Raw genomic sequence first — 14,515 nt, 5'->3', positions numbered from 1 at the left:
TTGTGACTGCATTCAGATGCTACTACTCTTTTTTAACCTAAAAACGGAGAACCTGTGAGTAGATCGCTTAGTTTGACAAACTGCAACTACACACAGGTCTGGTAAACTCAATGTCCCACACCAGTTCACTGTGAAACAGTGACAGTCCCTGGATACGTCTCTCGTTTGGGTGAGACCAAACTATTGTCTGTGGTGTCAGGGCTTAGAGTAGGAACCTTGCTTGTGGGATGGCTCATGGGATGCCCTTCTTTCAGCCAGGGGACCCCTGATTCAAGCCTTGGGATGAAAATCATCTCAGTCTTAAAATTATGTTCACGTCCACAACTGACTAGTTATCTCAAGCTTAGACAATGGAGACAAATAGGTACTTTTTAGGGCATGATTTACCTATATTCTTTTAAGTAGCTATATCTTTATGAGAAGAACTGTGCCCTGAACTCCATTGCCTACACTGACTAAATCTCTCAACTATAAAGGGAGCCCAGAGTGACTAGCTTACGAGTAAATAAATACAATGTGGATGTCTATACTTAGCCAAATAAATTCCACTCCTAAAGTCCACCACGACCCTAGCTGTCCAGATTTTCAGTAATGCATTCTTCTTTAATGACATATACTCATCTGGAGTTGAGCCATACGGTTTCTGTTTCCTTCAGGCCATGGAGCTTGCTGTATCTGTACCTCCAGCCACATTGCAAACAGCCCTGTCTGCCTGACTCACTCCTAAAAAGTCCCTTGTGGAATTCTGAGCATGTGAGTGGGTGGGTCTTCAATAAAGTCAGTGCACGGACTCCTGCGACAAGTGGCATGCAGCAAATGCTGCTCTGGGGATGAGGAATTCTGAGACTCTGGTGACAGATATAGTCCAAGAACACAGGACTGACAGAAGAGGAGGAGAGAACACGTCAGTACCCAATAGGCAGAAAAAACACAGGGCAGGATCTAGACTGGGAAAGCTGGCAGATGAGAGGGGTTGCTGACAGAGGTAAAGTGAGCTGGCAGGTGGTGAAGGCCGTTTCCCCCCCCCGCTTCAACCAACCTCATAACCCCAAGGTCTCCTTGCTTTCTGAGCAATCCCACAGCTGTCATCTGTTTCAACAGTGCAGCTGTTCACAGAAGATCTAAGTAGGACAGGATCAGAGCTGTGTCCAGCTCTGGAGCCCCCAGCACAAGAAGGACATGGAGCTGTTGGAGTGGGTCCAGAGGACAGCCACAAAGATGATCCGAGGGCTGGGACACCTCTCCTATGAGGAAAGGCTGAGAGAACTGGGGCTGTTCAGCTTGCAGAAGAGAAGGCTGCAGGGAGACCTTAGAGTAGCCTTTCAGTACCTGAAGGGGGCCTATAGGAAAGATGGGGAAAATATTTTCAGCAGGGCTTGTTGTGATAGGACAAGGAGTAATGGCTTTAAACTAAGGGAGGGTAGATTTAGACTAGATACAAGGAAGAAATTGTTTACCATGAGGGTGGTAAAACAATGGAACAGATTGCCCAGAGAGGTAGTGGAGGTCCCATCCCTGGAAACATTCAACGCCAGGTTCAACAGCGCTCTGAGCAACCTGGTCTAGTTGAAGATGTGCCTGCTCACTGCAGGGAGGTTGGACTAGATGACCTCTAAAGGTCCCTTCTAACCCAAAGCATTCTATGATTCTATGACTAATAGGCCCAGCATATTTTATGCACTGTCCTTAATCAAAAGTGTTTGAAACATTTCCCCCTAAAATTTCTCTACAATAATTAGTCTTCAGACAAAAAAAACCAGCCTGAGCAATGCTAGACCATAAACCTGTGGTTCCCAAAGACTTTCTAGCTACAACTCAATCACTGTGACCAGTATGGTAACTGCAACTACAACTCCTAATTCTGAGCAGTCCTGCATATTCCCTACACATTATCACATAACTCAGAAAAATTTAAACTTTCCCCAGGATTACAATCCCAGTTTGGGAACCACTGTTTCAAGGCAAATATGTCAAAATTACAAGAGCTTTGATAAGAGATGGAAACGCAGAGATAATTTGTATTGCTGTTAACAGTGCTCCAACTATAGTAAAATGAAAGTACTTAACATCAGAACAACCCAAATTTATCTAGGCTTAGCTCTGTTTTGACATGTATTGAATTTCACAGCTGCTACACGCTAGTCTAGACACGAATTTGAAAAACTTCTGTTTGATCATTCTTTAGATGTTAACTGAGTAACTGATACTTAAAATGTGTTTGCTGAGCCCTAGATGGAAACAGAATTTTCTGCCTACAATTTCTGTAAAGTGTTGTGCCTCCTATACTCTTCTCAACTATAGGCCCTGAATATCTCCATTGTACAGCTTGAAGTTGGAACCTCATGTACTAGTCAATTCCCTAGGTAAAGAGTTTGCCACAGAATAAACATCTTCCTGCAGATTTATGAATGCGAGTCTAAGTCTTCAATTACTTTTAAACGTGGCCAAGTTCCTAGCTGGTTTAAGATAATGATGTTCTACCCACATTAAGAAGCTAAGACAAATTATTCTTTCTGAGAGTCCAGTCTACTATATATAACACTTTTTGTCAACAAACCTGTGATTTAAACCATCCACACTTCAGTTTCCTATCTATAAAATAGGTACGTTAATGAAACTTAATTTTTCCATTTTTTTTTCTGTTTCATATGTATCAGTTGGAAAAACATCAGAGGTAAAAGCCTTCAATATCTCATCAGAGACCTGTACAGTGACAAACAGAATGGAATCTTGGTCTTAGTTGGGCTGATACCTGTTACTGTGGTACAGACAAGAATGACAGCTTTACTTCACAGTAGAGATAAAGCTACAAGAACTTTATACTGCAAGATTTACTATATGAATGAGTATGAGCATTCAATACAGTCACAAGAACTTAAATAAGACATGAAAAGAAATTCTTCACAATGAGAGTGGCCAAACATTGGAACAGATTGCCTGAAGAGGCTGTGAAACCTCCACCCTTAGAGATTTTCAAAGTTCAACAAGGCCTTGACAACCCTGTTTTGAGCAGGAGGTTCAACTAGATGACTTCCACAGTTTCCTCCTACCTAAACTTTTCCATGATTCAGTTGAATACACACAGAAAACTTAAGAAAAGACCATTTCAGTAGGATATTCTGAACAGTGAAGTGCTGGACTGGATCTAACAGAAATTGCAGAAAATGTCATCCATTCTTTTCTTACACGAAATATCCATTTACAGACTAGGTAAATGTGCACATTTTTTAAGGATTTTTAGCAATTTTTCTGTAAGCAATTCTTCCCATTACATGTTCTGTTATTCCTCAAGTTTAGCTTTTGATTGAATTCTAATAGGAAATTTAATACATCTCTCCAGCTCACCCCTCTAATCTCTTATTTTCTTCTTTTTAATCATTCTAATAGAAAGTTCCAAAAACATTGTTTATTTATCCAGACACTTATTATTCCCCTTATTAAAGGTTTTCAGAAGCCAGAGCTGGTAATATCCACAGAATTTTCTCCACCACTTTTCCAAGCATGCTGCTCCCAAGATGCTTATTCTCAGGAGCTTTGTCTGATCCATTTCAAAACATCTCTGTTAGCAGGACCTTTACTGGAAAGATCATTCCACTATTTAATACAATGATCAGGGTTTTTTTTCCCCCCCCTCCTAACTCAATCTACAAATTTTTGATGACATACCTTCATTGGCCTCTTCAGCGCTTCCTGAATATCCACACGCTTCCGCATAATGGTCTGGTCTAGTTTGCGTTCAAAGGCCAACAGATCCATGTAGGCCTGGGATTCAGGAACCAGCTCCCGGATCTGAGAAGGAAGCAAGGAATATCCAAGCACTGGAAGCAAGAATCTCCTATGTTCTAGAGCAGTAATACTGACACCTTCCCAGCCCTTAGATGTGCTCAGAAGGAGTTATCCCTAAGACAGTACTGCCCAATTAGGGGTGCAGGTCTCGGTGGCGTGGTACAAGCACATGACTGAAAAGCTGGAGCACATAACTGAAGCTAATGAACTCTGGAAGACTCCAGCTGGATCCAAAAGGCCTGAATCATGGCTGCTTTCTTTCAAGTGAGGCTTAGCTACAAGCAGCCTGGGAGCCACTGCTCTCAGCAATGCAAAGTATGGTAAATTTGTCCTGTTTAAACTAAAAAAGTGGGATCTCTCTAGACTAAAAACAAAGGGGGTGTTTTCGTGTTGATTTTTTAAAAACAAGTATTACCCATCATAAGTACAAACTGTCCTTTAGGAAGTCAACCTTTGTCAACACATCTTATTGGCTGAGGTGAAATTGACCTTCACATCAAAGTTTCAATATGACCGGCTATGAGGTGTCAACTTACAGTCTCGCCAGCTTCTGCTGGTATTTTAATACATTAGCTAAACTATATTAGTTCTATTAACAAACCATTTTTTCAGAGAAGTTAGCAGAGGAGGTGATATGAAGTAGGTTAGGAAGAAGACCTAACAACAATCTGAGCTTAGAAATATGCAAGTATACCCTGACACAAAAAAGTCAGTTCTTAATTGGGAATAACTCACGCAGAGAAACCATAAAAGAAAGAAACTGTAAGTAATTATAATAAATCTACTGGACTGCCTTGTCTATTTCTATGATATCCACTCTGGCTTTCACCTATATAACTAAAATATTTAACTGTTAGAATACATCTGTTCTATAGGACTTAAAAGCTCATTGGTATTCCTGTTTTGCTTTAGAATCAGAAGTCTACAGTTTTAGTTTGGTGTAAGATACAAACACCTATGTGAGAGAATACACGTGTTGACTATGTTCTCCAAGGAATTAAGAACTACTGCACAAGGTCATCGCAACAGTATGGCTATCATAGTATTGTGTCTCTGACAGCATTTGAAAGTTGTTGCCCGATAGTACCTAGAACAGCCTGAGGCATGGCCTTCGAGAACCTCAACAGGCAGTGTGTGAAGAAGTACCTCTTTATGCTTATTTTGAACCTGCTATCTGTTAGCTCCATTTGATGCCATCTTCTAGCATAGCTGGAGCAGCAGTGGGCAGTCATTCCCTATGCACCTTCTCCACACAGCTCATAATTTTTACAGCTTCTTTGTCATCCCTTTCTTAATATTTTTCTTTTCCAACCTGAAGAAGAACATTTCCTCCCTTCTGTAATTAGACCGATCAAGACTATGAAATAAATGTCTCTTTCAACCTTATTTATTTGTTTCTTTGTTTTGAGACGCTAGAACACCTACTTTATTTACAGCAGGACTGACACTTCAGAGAAGCAGAAACCATGGAGCCAAAAACTCTGTTCACCTTTAGCTGAATCATTATATTTTTAACTGTTTGTATTCTTTCACAAAGTCTTAGTATCAGCAGAATAATAAAAGAACATGAAAATTTTTAAGAGCAAAGCATGAAGAGCAAGCATTGCCCTGGAAACATCAAGGAGTTGCCAGACAGCTTGCAGAATAAAGACAGCTAAGCAATACTTCCTCCCCACAGTGAATACAAATCTTTGGACCCAACAAAATACCCAGTGCTTTTATCCTGTCCCACACAGAAGAAAAGATTCCTCAGTTCCTTCCACACAGAGGAAATCAATCATGCTGTACTGCGGTCAATTAAAAATTCCAGACCCAGAAGACAGTTTCAGTCTTTTAATTCCAAGTTCCAGCACAGACAGTTCATTAACTCCTAGGCGCATGATGAAGCAGCATGGCCTATACAGCCCTCAAGATAAAGCATATACTACAGCTGCAATACAATCTTTCCAGCTGGTTCACAGGGCACTGGACCCAGGATCTAATGAAATTTCCAATAAATCTGTAGAAACAGCAGTGCTCTTCAAGAAATATTTCTGTCCCACACTTTTACATCTCTTACCACATGAAAGTGAAAAGGTATTTCCTATTCTATTCCTGTAACCAAACTGGATGTTAAACACTGTAAGATGTTAAGAAAGCATAACCACTTTAAAATCAGCCAACAAAGACAATACTGCATACAATTCCTTGATCTGCAAATGGCTGCGGGTTGGGAGAATATTTGGGAGAACTGTACTTGCTTGTGTTTGTACTCTTCCCTAGGTATGTATTATGGTCGCACTGAAGACGGGATACTGGGCTAGATCAAAGGTCCACTCAGGCCAGTTTTGGCTGCTTTTACAGTCATTTGCTTTCTCACCCTACCATTGGAGTAATCTTCTGGAGGCATGATAATGTTCCAATTTCATACTGTTTCCCAATTTCCCCTCAGGAGTGAGAGAAAAATTAAAGTAGCAGTAAGTTCTCATGATAGGGTCAGACTTCAGGTTGCCTAGTTGTATGACACTAAAAATAAATTAGAAGTTTCTCCTTCTCCCAGAAGATTAAATATGTGCTCTTCCTTTCCAAAGTCTCCCATAAGAAGGCTTGCCACTCTCTAGCAAAATTAAATAGACCTCTCAATACAACTATTAGGAGTTGATAAACAAGTATGCAGACCATAACGAACAGATAGAATACTGACAGAAAATGACAGAACAATCAGTGTCAGTGATGGAAAACCGGAGCTAAAGCTGGAGATAGAGGTCTTCTTGAGTTGCACTCATTGCCACTGACACATGCAAGACCAGAGACATAGGGAGAAAACAGATATGAGATTTCCCATTTCTGCAAAGAACAAAGCCATCTCCTACGCTCTTAACACTACACAAACAGACTACAAAACAGAGGTCTCCAGTATTTTCCTGTTGCAAACAGGTTAGCTCTGGATTCCTCTCTTTTGAAAAAAACAATTATAGTAATCTACAGAAATTTCTAGAAATCTGTGGCTTCCACCATCAGAAAACACAGGATCTGCGAAGGGCATTTCTGGCACAGACAGTTTTCTAAAGCAGGTTGTTTGGGTTTTCATTAGCTTCCCTAGCTGAAGTATGGACAACAGCAAACCTAAGAAATATATCTCTGTCAGCCTCACTGACCTCCAGAATGACTGTATCTATAAAATCTTTCCTGATGACAGAGTATAACCCATTCTGCCATAAACCTAACGACGTAGGATAATGAATTCTGAAAGAATTTGAGTCTCTTCAAGTGGAGCCTAAATAGGAGTACTGCTGGCTACAAAAAAGGCCAAATGCAGCTCAGCCTTCCTTGATCTCCACAAGCCTGCAGTGTTGAGGCAGTCAGTACTTCTTTGATAGTCAAGGCATATCAGAAGCCCCTACCACAGTTGCTTCCAACAGAAGGCAAACACCAAAAAGTTACCCACATCCTGGGAACAATCCATTTGAACTTCTGGGGTTACGCTGATAATCAGTTGTCAAACACACAAAGGATTCAGCGAATATTGGCAAAACCATGATTTGGGTAGACAACTGTTTAAGCCTCAGTAATCACAAAATAGTTTGGAGCAGAAGGACCTTTGGAAGTCATGCAGACCAACTGCTGCACAAAACAGGTTCAAATTATATCAGGTTGCTCAGCACCTTGTCCAGTTGGGTTCTGAATACCTCCAGTCAAGGAGGTATTCATCCCACATAATCTTTTCACAGCCTGTTCCAATGTTTTGGTACCATCATGTTTGTTTGTTTTTTTTTTAAAAAAAAAGTTCCTTACACTGAGTCAATTGCCCATGATGCAGTGAGTTTCTGTTCCCTCTCATCCTATTGTTGTGCACCTCCAAGAGGAGTCTGGCTCACTCTTTTCTTCACCATGCCATACAACAATTGTGCTCACCAGTAGGATCTCTCTTTCCCTTTCTCTTCTCAAGGCTGGACAAACCCAGCTCTTGCAGTTTCTCTTGGTAGGCATGTGCTCCAGCCCCCAGACATCCTGGTGGTCCCCTGCGGGCCTCACTCCACAAAGTCACGTCTTTCTGGTCCTGTATCCAGAAGTCCAGATGCAGTTTCACATGTGTGGCATTGCAAGCAGCAGATGATGGGAACACTTAAGCTAATACAGCCCATTTTGCAGTTGACCTCTGTCATGGCAGGCTTACCTCCCAGACTCATTCACCACTTGTTGTCCATGAGGACCCCCAGCTCCACTCCTGCAAAACTGCTTTTTTGCTCAGTTGATACCCACCTGTACCACTGCATGGCATCATTCTATCCCAGGAGCAGAAGTTTGCCTTTGCTGAACTTCACAACGTTGAACTGCTGTCCTGTTTCTGCAGCCTGTCAAGGTCCCTCTGAACAGCCATGCTCCCCTGACTCTGATGTAGGCTCAGGGAGACCTGGGAGGCCTGAGGACAGGACTTACCAGGAGAAACAGAGGCAAAGACAACACTGAGTGCCTCAGCCTTTTCCATGGCAGAACCAGCCCCAGACATGGGTTTTCCTTAGTTTTCCTTCTGCTGCTGATCTACTTGAAGAAGGCTGTGTTGTTGCCCATCACATCCATTGCCAGGTTAAATTCCAGCTGACCTTTGGCTTTCCTAATTTAATGCTTGCATAATTGGGCACTGCTGCACTGTTCCTGCTGGGTACAACATCCCTGCTTACACCTCTGTGCACTCCCCCTTTGCATTTGCCAGTCAGGAATTCCCTGCTTAACCCTACTGGCCTCCTGCCAGGCCTGCTCAACTTTGTGCACATTGGTCTGATCATTCCTCTTTGCTTTGAAGAGGTTGTTCGTTAAGTTCAGCCAGCTTCCCTAAGCCCCTTTGTTCTCCAGGTATCCCCATTGTCCCATAGAATTGTGCCGGGCAGATCTGTGAACAAGCCAAAACCCGCTCTCCTGAAGTCCAGGTCTTGCTCGCTTCTCTCAGGATTGCAAACTCTGCCACCTCATGGTTGCTGCAGCCAGGGCTACCCTTAACCTTCACATCCCCAACCAGTTCTTCCTTCTTTGTGAGTAAGAGGTCTAGCAGAGCACCTCCCCTTCTTGGCTTGTTGACCACCTGTGTCAAGAAATTGTCATCAATCCAATCCAGGAATCTCCTGTAGTGCTTGTGCCCGGTGCTCCTGCCTCCAAAGCGGATGTCAGGGCAGTTAAAGTTCCCCCATGAGTATGAAGGCCTGCAACCATGGGGCTTCCTGTAGATGTCTAAGTAAGGCTTTGTCTCCTTTTTGATCAGGCAAATTGTCTGTAGCAGACAGCTACCATGCTGTGACCTGTGTAACTTAGTTTTAGTTCAAACTAAAGACACTTTAAAAAAAAAAAAAAAAAAGAAAGAAAAAAAACAACCCAGAAACCCAGATTCAGAAGAGTGTGCCCTTCAGATTTATTATTTCTTTCCAGGTGAAAGCTGGCTATCATTAAAGGCCCCAGGGGGGGAAAAAAAATAGAATTTGATCCATTTCAGGCAGGAATAACAATTGGAGCTGCATCCTTCACCACCTGAGCAGGACAAACAAAACATTTCCAGAAATTTGCTTTAAAAAAAAAAAAAATCATCAGACACTAACAAACAGAGATTTGGCAACTTGCTTAGAATAAGGCTAGCCTATAATTTCCATCTTTGAGAGAGGTAACAAAAGCCAAGACCTCTTGCTCCCCCAAGTAGGACAAGCTCAATTAAATTGTGAGCCAATTTTTTGCTACCTATAGCACATGCACACAACCTAGACATTTCAAAAATAGCGTTCAGAAGCCAGCATTTTTATATTACAAGTGGAAATAACTGAGTCTGACTTCCCAGCTACTGGACAGTTTCCCTGCTAAGAAACTTCAGCCTATAGCTTACTGACAAAAGTGTCTCTACCGTTGAGGCTTGATCAAAGAACGATAGCTAAGGGCTGACACTCCTTAGAAATTTTAACACTGTGCCACCTTGTAAGTCTTGATCCCTAAGAGATAGTGTTTCAGAGAGGATTTCTGACTGGTTACCACAGAGCCAATAACACAGTCCGGGAACATGTCAAAAGCAATTAAAGATTGTGCCATTCTGAATTTCACGGCCACATGCAGCTACCATTCAACAATGCAACGATCCTGCAACACTACAAGCAACAGTTAAGCAAGTCTTTCACCAGCCACTCAATCAGTTATGAGCACAGACTAACGTGGGCAGATAAAAGCAATACATATAAGCACCTAAGCTCTTACACTGTTTATAATTGAATGTTTATTTACATAAAAGAAGGCTATAGGTCATATCTATGAATTCAGATTAGGAGGAGTCATTGTGAGTTACTCTCAAAGTTTTAGTAAAAGGAATTCAGTAGCTCCTTTACGTTCAGTGGCTGGGCAGCATCTGTGACCCAGCCAAACCTCTGAGGCATACAGTTCAAAGAAGCAACTGGAGAGGTGACCACACAGTCAATCAGCATGGAAAAGCATCAACTCTAGAGCAGGGAGTCAAATGGCATATGAAAGCAACATTTCTGAAGACTTCTGCTAGAGATGCTCTACGGAACAGCAGCTGGGTCACAGATACCAGCTTGAAGGGATGTTGGGAGGTCTCTAGTCTAACTTTCTGCTCGAAGCAGGGTCAACGGTGAGGTTATGTTGGGGTCTAAAAAATTCCAAGGGTGGAGATCCCACAACCTCTCTGGGTTCCAATGCTTGACTGTCCTGTCGCAAAAAAGTTTCTCCTGGAGTACTGCGTTCAGCTCTGGAGCCCTCAGCACAAGAAGGACATGAACTGTTGAAGCGGGTCCAAAGGAGGGCTACAAAAATGATCCAAGCACCTCTCCTATGAGGACAGGCTGAGAGAGCTGGGCTTGTTCAGCCTGGAGAAGAGAAGGCTGCGGGGAGACCTGATTGCAGCATTTCAGTACTTAAAGGGAGCCTATAGGAAAGATGGGGACAATCTTTTTAGTAGAGACAGCAGTGACAGGACGAGGGGTAACGGTTTTAAACAAAAACAGGGTAGGTTTAGGCTAGATATAAGGAAGAAATTCTTTACAATGAGGGTTGTGAAACACTGGAACGGGTTGCCCAGAGAGGTAGTGGAGGCCCCACCCCTGGAAACATTCAAGACCAGGTTGGACAGGGCTCTGAGCAGCCTGATCTAGTTAGTGGTGTCCCTGCTCACTGCGGGGGGGTTGGACCAGATGACCTCTAGGGGTCCCTTCCAACCCAAAACTTTCTATGATTCTGTGATTCTATGGGGCCTCCACTACCTCTCTGGGCAACCCGTTCCAGTGTTTCACAACCCTCATTGTAAAGAATTTCTTCCTTATATCTAGCCTAAACCTACCCTGTTTTAGTTTAAAACCGTTACCCCTCGTCCTGTCACTGCTGTCTCTACTAAAAAGATTGTCCCCATCTTTCCTATAGGCTCCCTTTAAGTACTGAAATGCTGCAATCAGGTCTCCCCGCAGCCTGCTCTTCTCCAGGCTGAACAAGCCCAACTCTCTCAGCCTGTCCTCATAGGAGAGGTGCTCCAGCCCTCGGATCATTTTTGTAGCCCTCCTTTGGACCCCCTGGAAACATTCAAGACCAGGTTGGACAGGGCTCTGAGCAACCTGATCTAGTTAGCGGTGTCCCTGCTCGCTGCAGGGGGGTTGGACTAGATGACCTCTAGGGGTCCCTTCCGACCCAAAACTTGCTATGATTCTATGATTCTACGATTCTACATATAGTCAGCTCCTCTCCTGTTTCAACTTATGCTCGCTGGCTCTCATTCTCCTGACATTCTCCACTGGAAAGCCTGGCTCCATCTTCTTGACCATCCTCTCTCAGGAGTTGGCAAGCTACTGTTAGGTCCCCTCAGAGCAATTCTTTCTCCAGGCTGAACAAGGCCAGTTCTCTCAAGTCTCTCCTCATGTGCTGTTCCAGCCCTCTGACCAACCTGATGACCCTTTGCTCAGACCAGTTTGCCAATGTCTTTGTTGAATTGGGGGTCCCAAAATTGGACACAGTGCTCTAGCTGTGAACTAACAAGTACTGAGCAAAGAGGGGTAATCAAGTCTCTCAATCTCTTGGCTGTGCTCCTGTTCATCCCAGGACACTGTCAGTCATCTTTGCTGCCAGGGTACACTTCCTGTTCACACCCAGCTCACTGTCCACCAGGGCCTCCAGGGCCTTTCCAGAAGTGCTGCTCCCAGCCAGGCAGCCCCAGCAAGATCTTATTGCCTCCCACTTTCCCAAGGAAGAACTTTGCATTTGGCCTTGTTGAATTTCATAAAGTTCCTGTTGGCCCATTGCTCCAGCCTGTCCAGCTCCCCCTAAATGGCAGCGTGTCCACAAGCATATCGACTAGTTCCCCCTGACCCACCCCATGATTTGGCTTCATCTGCAAATTTTATAAGAAAGCACTCCACCGCTTCCTCCAGGTCATTGATAAAGATGCTAAAACTGAACAGCTGCCAGGATAGACCCCTGCAGTACTCTGCTTCCCAGCAGAGTGCAACCCATTAGCCACTAACCTCTAGCCAAACCATCCAACTAGATGTCTGTCCACCCATCTAGATCAAAATGTCCCAACTTGGATACAAGACTATCTTGGGAAACAGTGCTGCAAACTTTGCTAAAGCCAAGGTAAATTACATCCACTGCTATCTCTTGATCACCAATCCAGTCATTTTATCAGAGGAGGCAATCAGGTTAGTCAGGCATGATTACCCTTAGTAATTCCATGCTCACTGTTCCCTGTTATCTTCTTCTCCTTCATATGTCTAGAAATGTGTTTCAAAGAGCACTTGCTCAGTGGTTTTCCCAGGGACCAAAGTAAGGCCAATTGGCTGCAGTTCCCCGGATTGTTCTTTTGGCCGTTTGAGAAGATGGGTACAACAATTGCCTTTTTCTAGTCATCAGGAACCTGCCCCAGTTTCCACGACATTTCAAAGGTGGTAGAGCATGGCCTTGCAAGGACATTGGTCAGTTCCCTCAGCACCCTCAGATGCAGCCTGTTGGGTACCATGGACTTGTATGGGTCAAGTTTTCTGAAGTAATCCCTGGATCAATCCCTGTCCGTTGCTGGCTTTTCCTCTTGAATGTGTTCACTGATCACAGAGGTATGGGAGACACTGTTAGTGCAGACTGCAACAAAGAAGGCTTCGAGTACTTCAGACTTATCCATCTTTGTCATCACTGTATCACCCAGCCCACTCAGCATTTGGTACACATTTTCCTTGGTCAGCCTTTTATTACTAATGTAACAGTAGAGGCTTTTCTTGTTGCCCCTGACATCCCGTGGAAATCTCAACTCCATCCGAGCTTTGACTTTCCTGATACCATTCCCTATATGCCCAGGCAACATTTCTAAATTCCTCCTTTGTAGCCTGTCCCTGCTTTCACCTCTTGTACGCTGCCTTTTGATGTTGGGACCTCCACTGTGAGTTCCCTGCTTAGTTAAGCTGGGGTCCTCATAAACCTGCTCATTTGCCTGCATATCAAGACAGACTGCTCTTGTGTTTGGAGGGTCCTTAAAGAACTGCCAGCTTCCCTGAGCCACTTTGCCCTTCAGAGCTACTTTCCAAGGGATCATACCTACCAGTTCCCTGAATAAGCCAAACTCTGGGTCTGTACTTCGCTAGTCTCCTTCCTCATTCCCTTCAAGATCTTGAATTTCTTTATTTCACAGTTGCTACATCCAAGGCTGCCACTGATTATCACATCCCTAACCATTTCTTTCTTACAAGTGAATAGCAGATCCACATGTTCCTCACCTCTGGTTGACTCAGATGGAGAAAGAGGTGGACAACAGCCATGCAGTAACCAAACAACAACAGGACAGCTATTCTGGTATGGTATCTGTGCAGAGAATCCCATATGGTGGTCAGTGAACGGCAGCAGGAGTTGACTGAATATTTGTGTAAAGGAGAATGAAGTAGAGAGGATGAAAAGGAGAGGACAGCTGTACAAAAAGATATGAGCACAGGTTGACAAAAAAGTCATCACAGGAACCTGGGGCCCAGTGAGAAGAACAGTAGCCAATACTAAGAGACAAGCATGCCATTGAAGAAGCAGCAGTTTGCTGTTTCAAGGTTGCATTCCACTCAGCAAGTTAAATGGGCAAAAGTAGAGACACACAGCTATGGAGTCAGAATGATTTTCAGCTGAGATTCTTGCATCAGAATGGGTAGGCAAGGAAGCTGAAGAAACAGAACGGTGAATCACAGTCACGGTGCCTAGGAAAAAATGTAATGACTCAGAACTAAGAGAAAACAAGACACTGACCAGAAGTAATGAGAAGACAAGGCCTGGAGAAAGAAGAGGCGCAATCTGATGTGCAGTCATGTTTCTCTACAGACAGTTTGTGGTCTGAGGTTGAAATTGAGGCAAAACTGCTAGACTTGGGTCACAAAGGCCACATTAGCTCCAGAGATCTAGGTCCCCAGCTAAGAATGAAGATGCCTATGACCTTTTCCGAAATTGAATGAGGGTTTCATTGACCTGAGAACAAGGGAAGGATCCAGAGGTAAGGAAAATGGGGTGGGGTATAGCCTGCTGCACAGAACTGGAGTTAGTGTTGAATACTCTATAAAAAATGCTAAGCCTTGTAACATTCCAGTGTGTCAGCCTGGCCTTGACCAAGTTTTTCTTTTCATTAAAATTGCATTTTAGACAAAAGATATACAGAAGATGCAATCGACTTACATTTAAGTAAAGCTATTGACATACAGTCATAAAGTCTATTTAAGACTGAAAAATGGGGATTAGAACAAGAACAATATGTGGT

General features: G+C 43.4%; 1 protein-coding gene across 15 annotated transcripts in view; it reads right to left on the bottom strand.

Moving 5' to 3' along the window:
* Positions 1–14,515, bottom strand: part of SMARCD3 (SWI/SNF related BAF chromatin remodeling complex subunit D3) — a 110,153-nt gene that overhangs the window by 37,198 nt on the left and 58,440 nt on the right. For 14 of the 15 annotated variants that reach the window (XM_075420080.1, XM_075420081.1, XM_075420079.1 and 11 more), the window contains one exon: positions 3,667–3,789. The exons of the other annotated variant lie outside the window; for it this stretch is intronic. In XM_075420080.1, the coding sequence (XP_075276195.1) occupies positions 3,667–3,789 (123 nt within the window). The remainder of the gene's footprint in view (positions 1–3,666; positions 3,790–14,515) is intronic. 15 annotated transcript variants of the gene reach the window in all.

Source organism: Opisthocomus hoazin, chromosome 4 (genome assembly GCF_030867145.1).
Source record: "Opisthocomus hoazin isolate bOpiHoa1 chromosome 4, bOpiHoa1.hap1, whole genome shotgun sequence".
Classification (NCBI taxonomy): domain Eukaryota; kingdom Metazoa; phylum Chordata; class Aves; order Opisthocomiformes; family Opisthocomidae; genus Opisthocomus; species Opisthocomus hoazin.
Note: the sequence above shows the minus strand (reverse complement) of the source record. Positions and strands in the feature narration are given on the sequence as shown.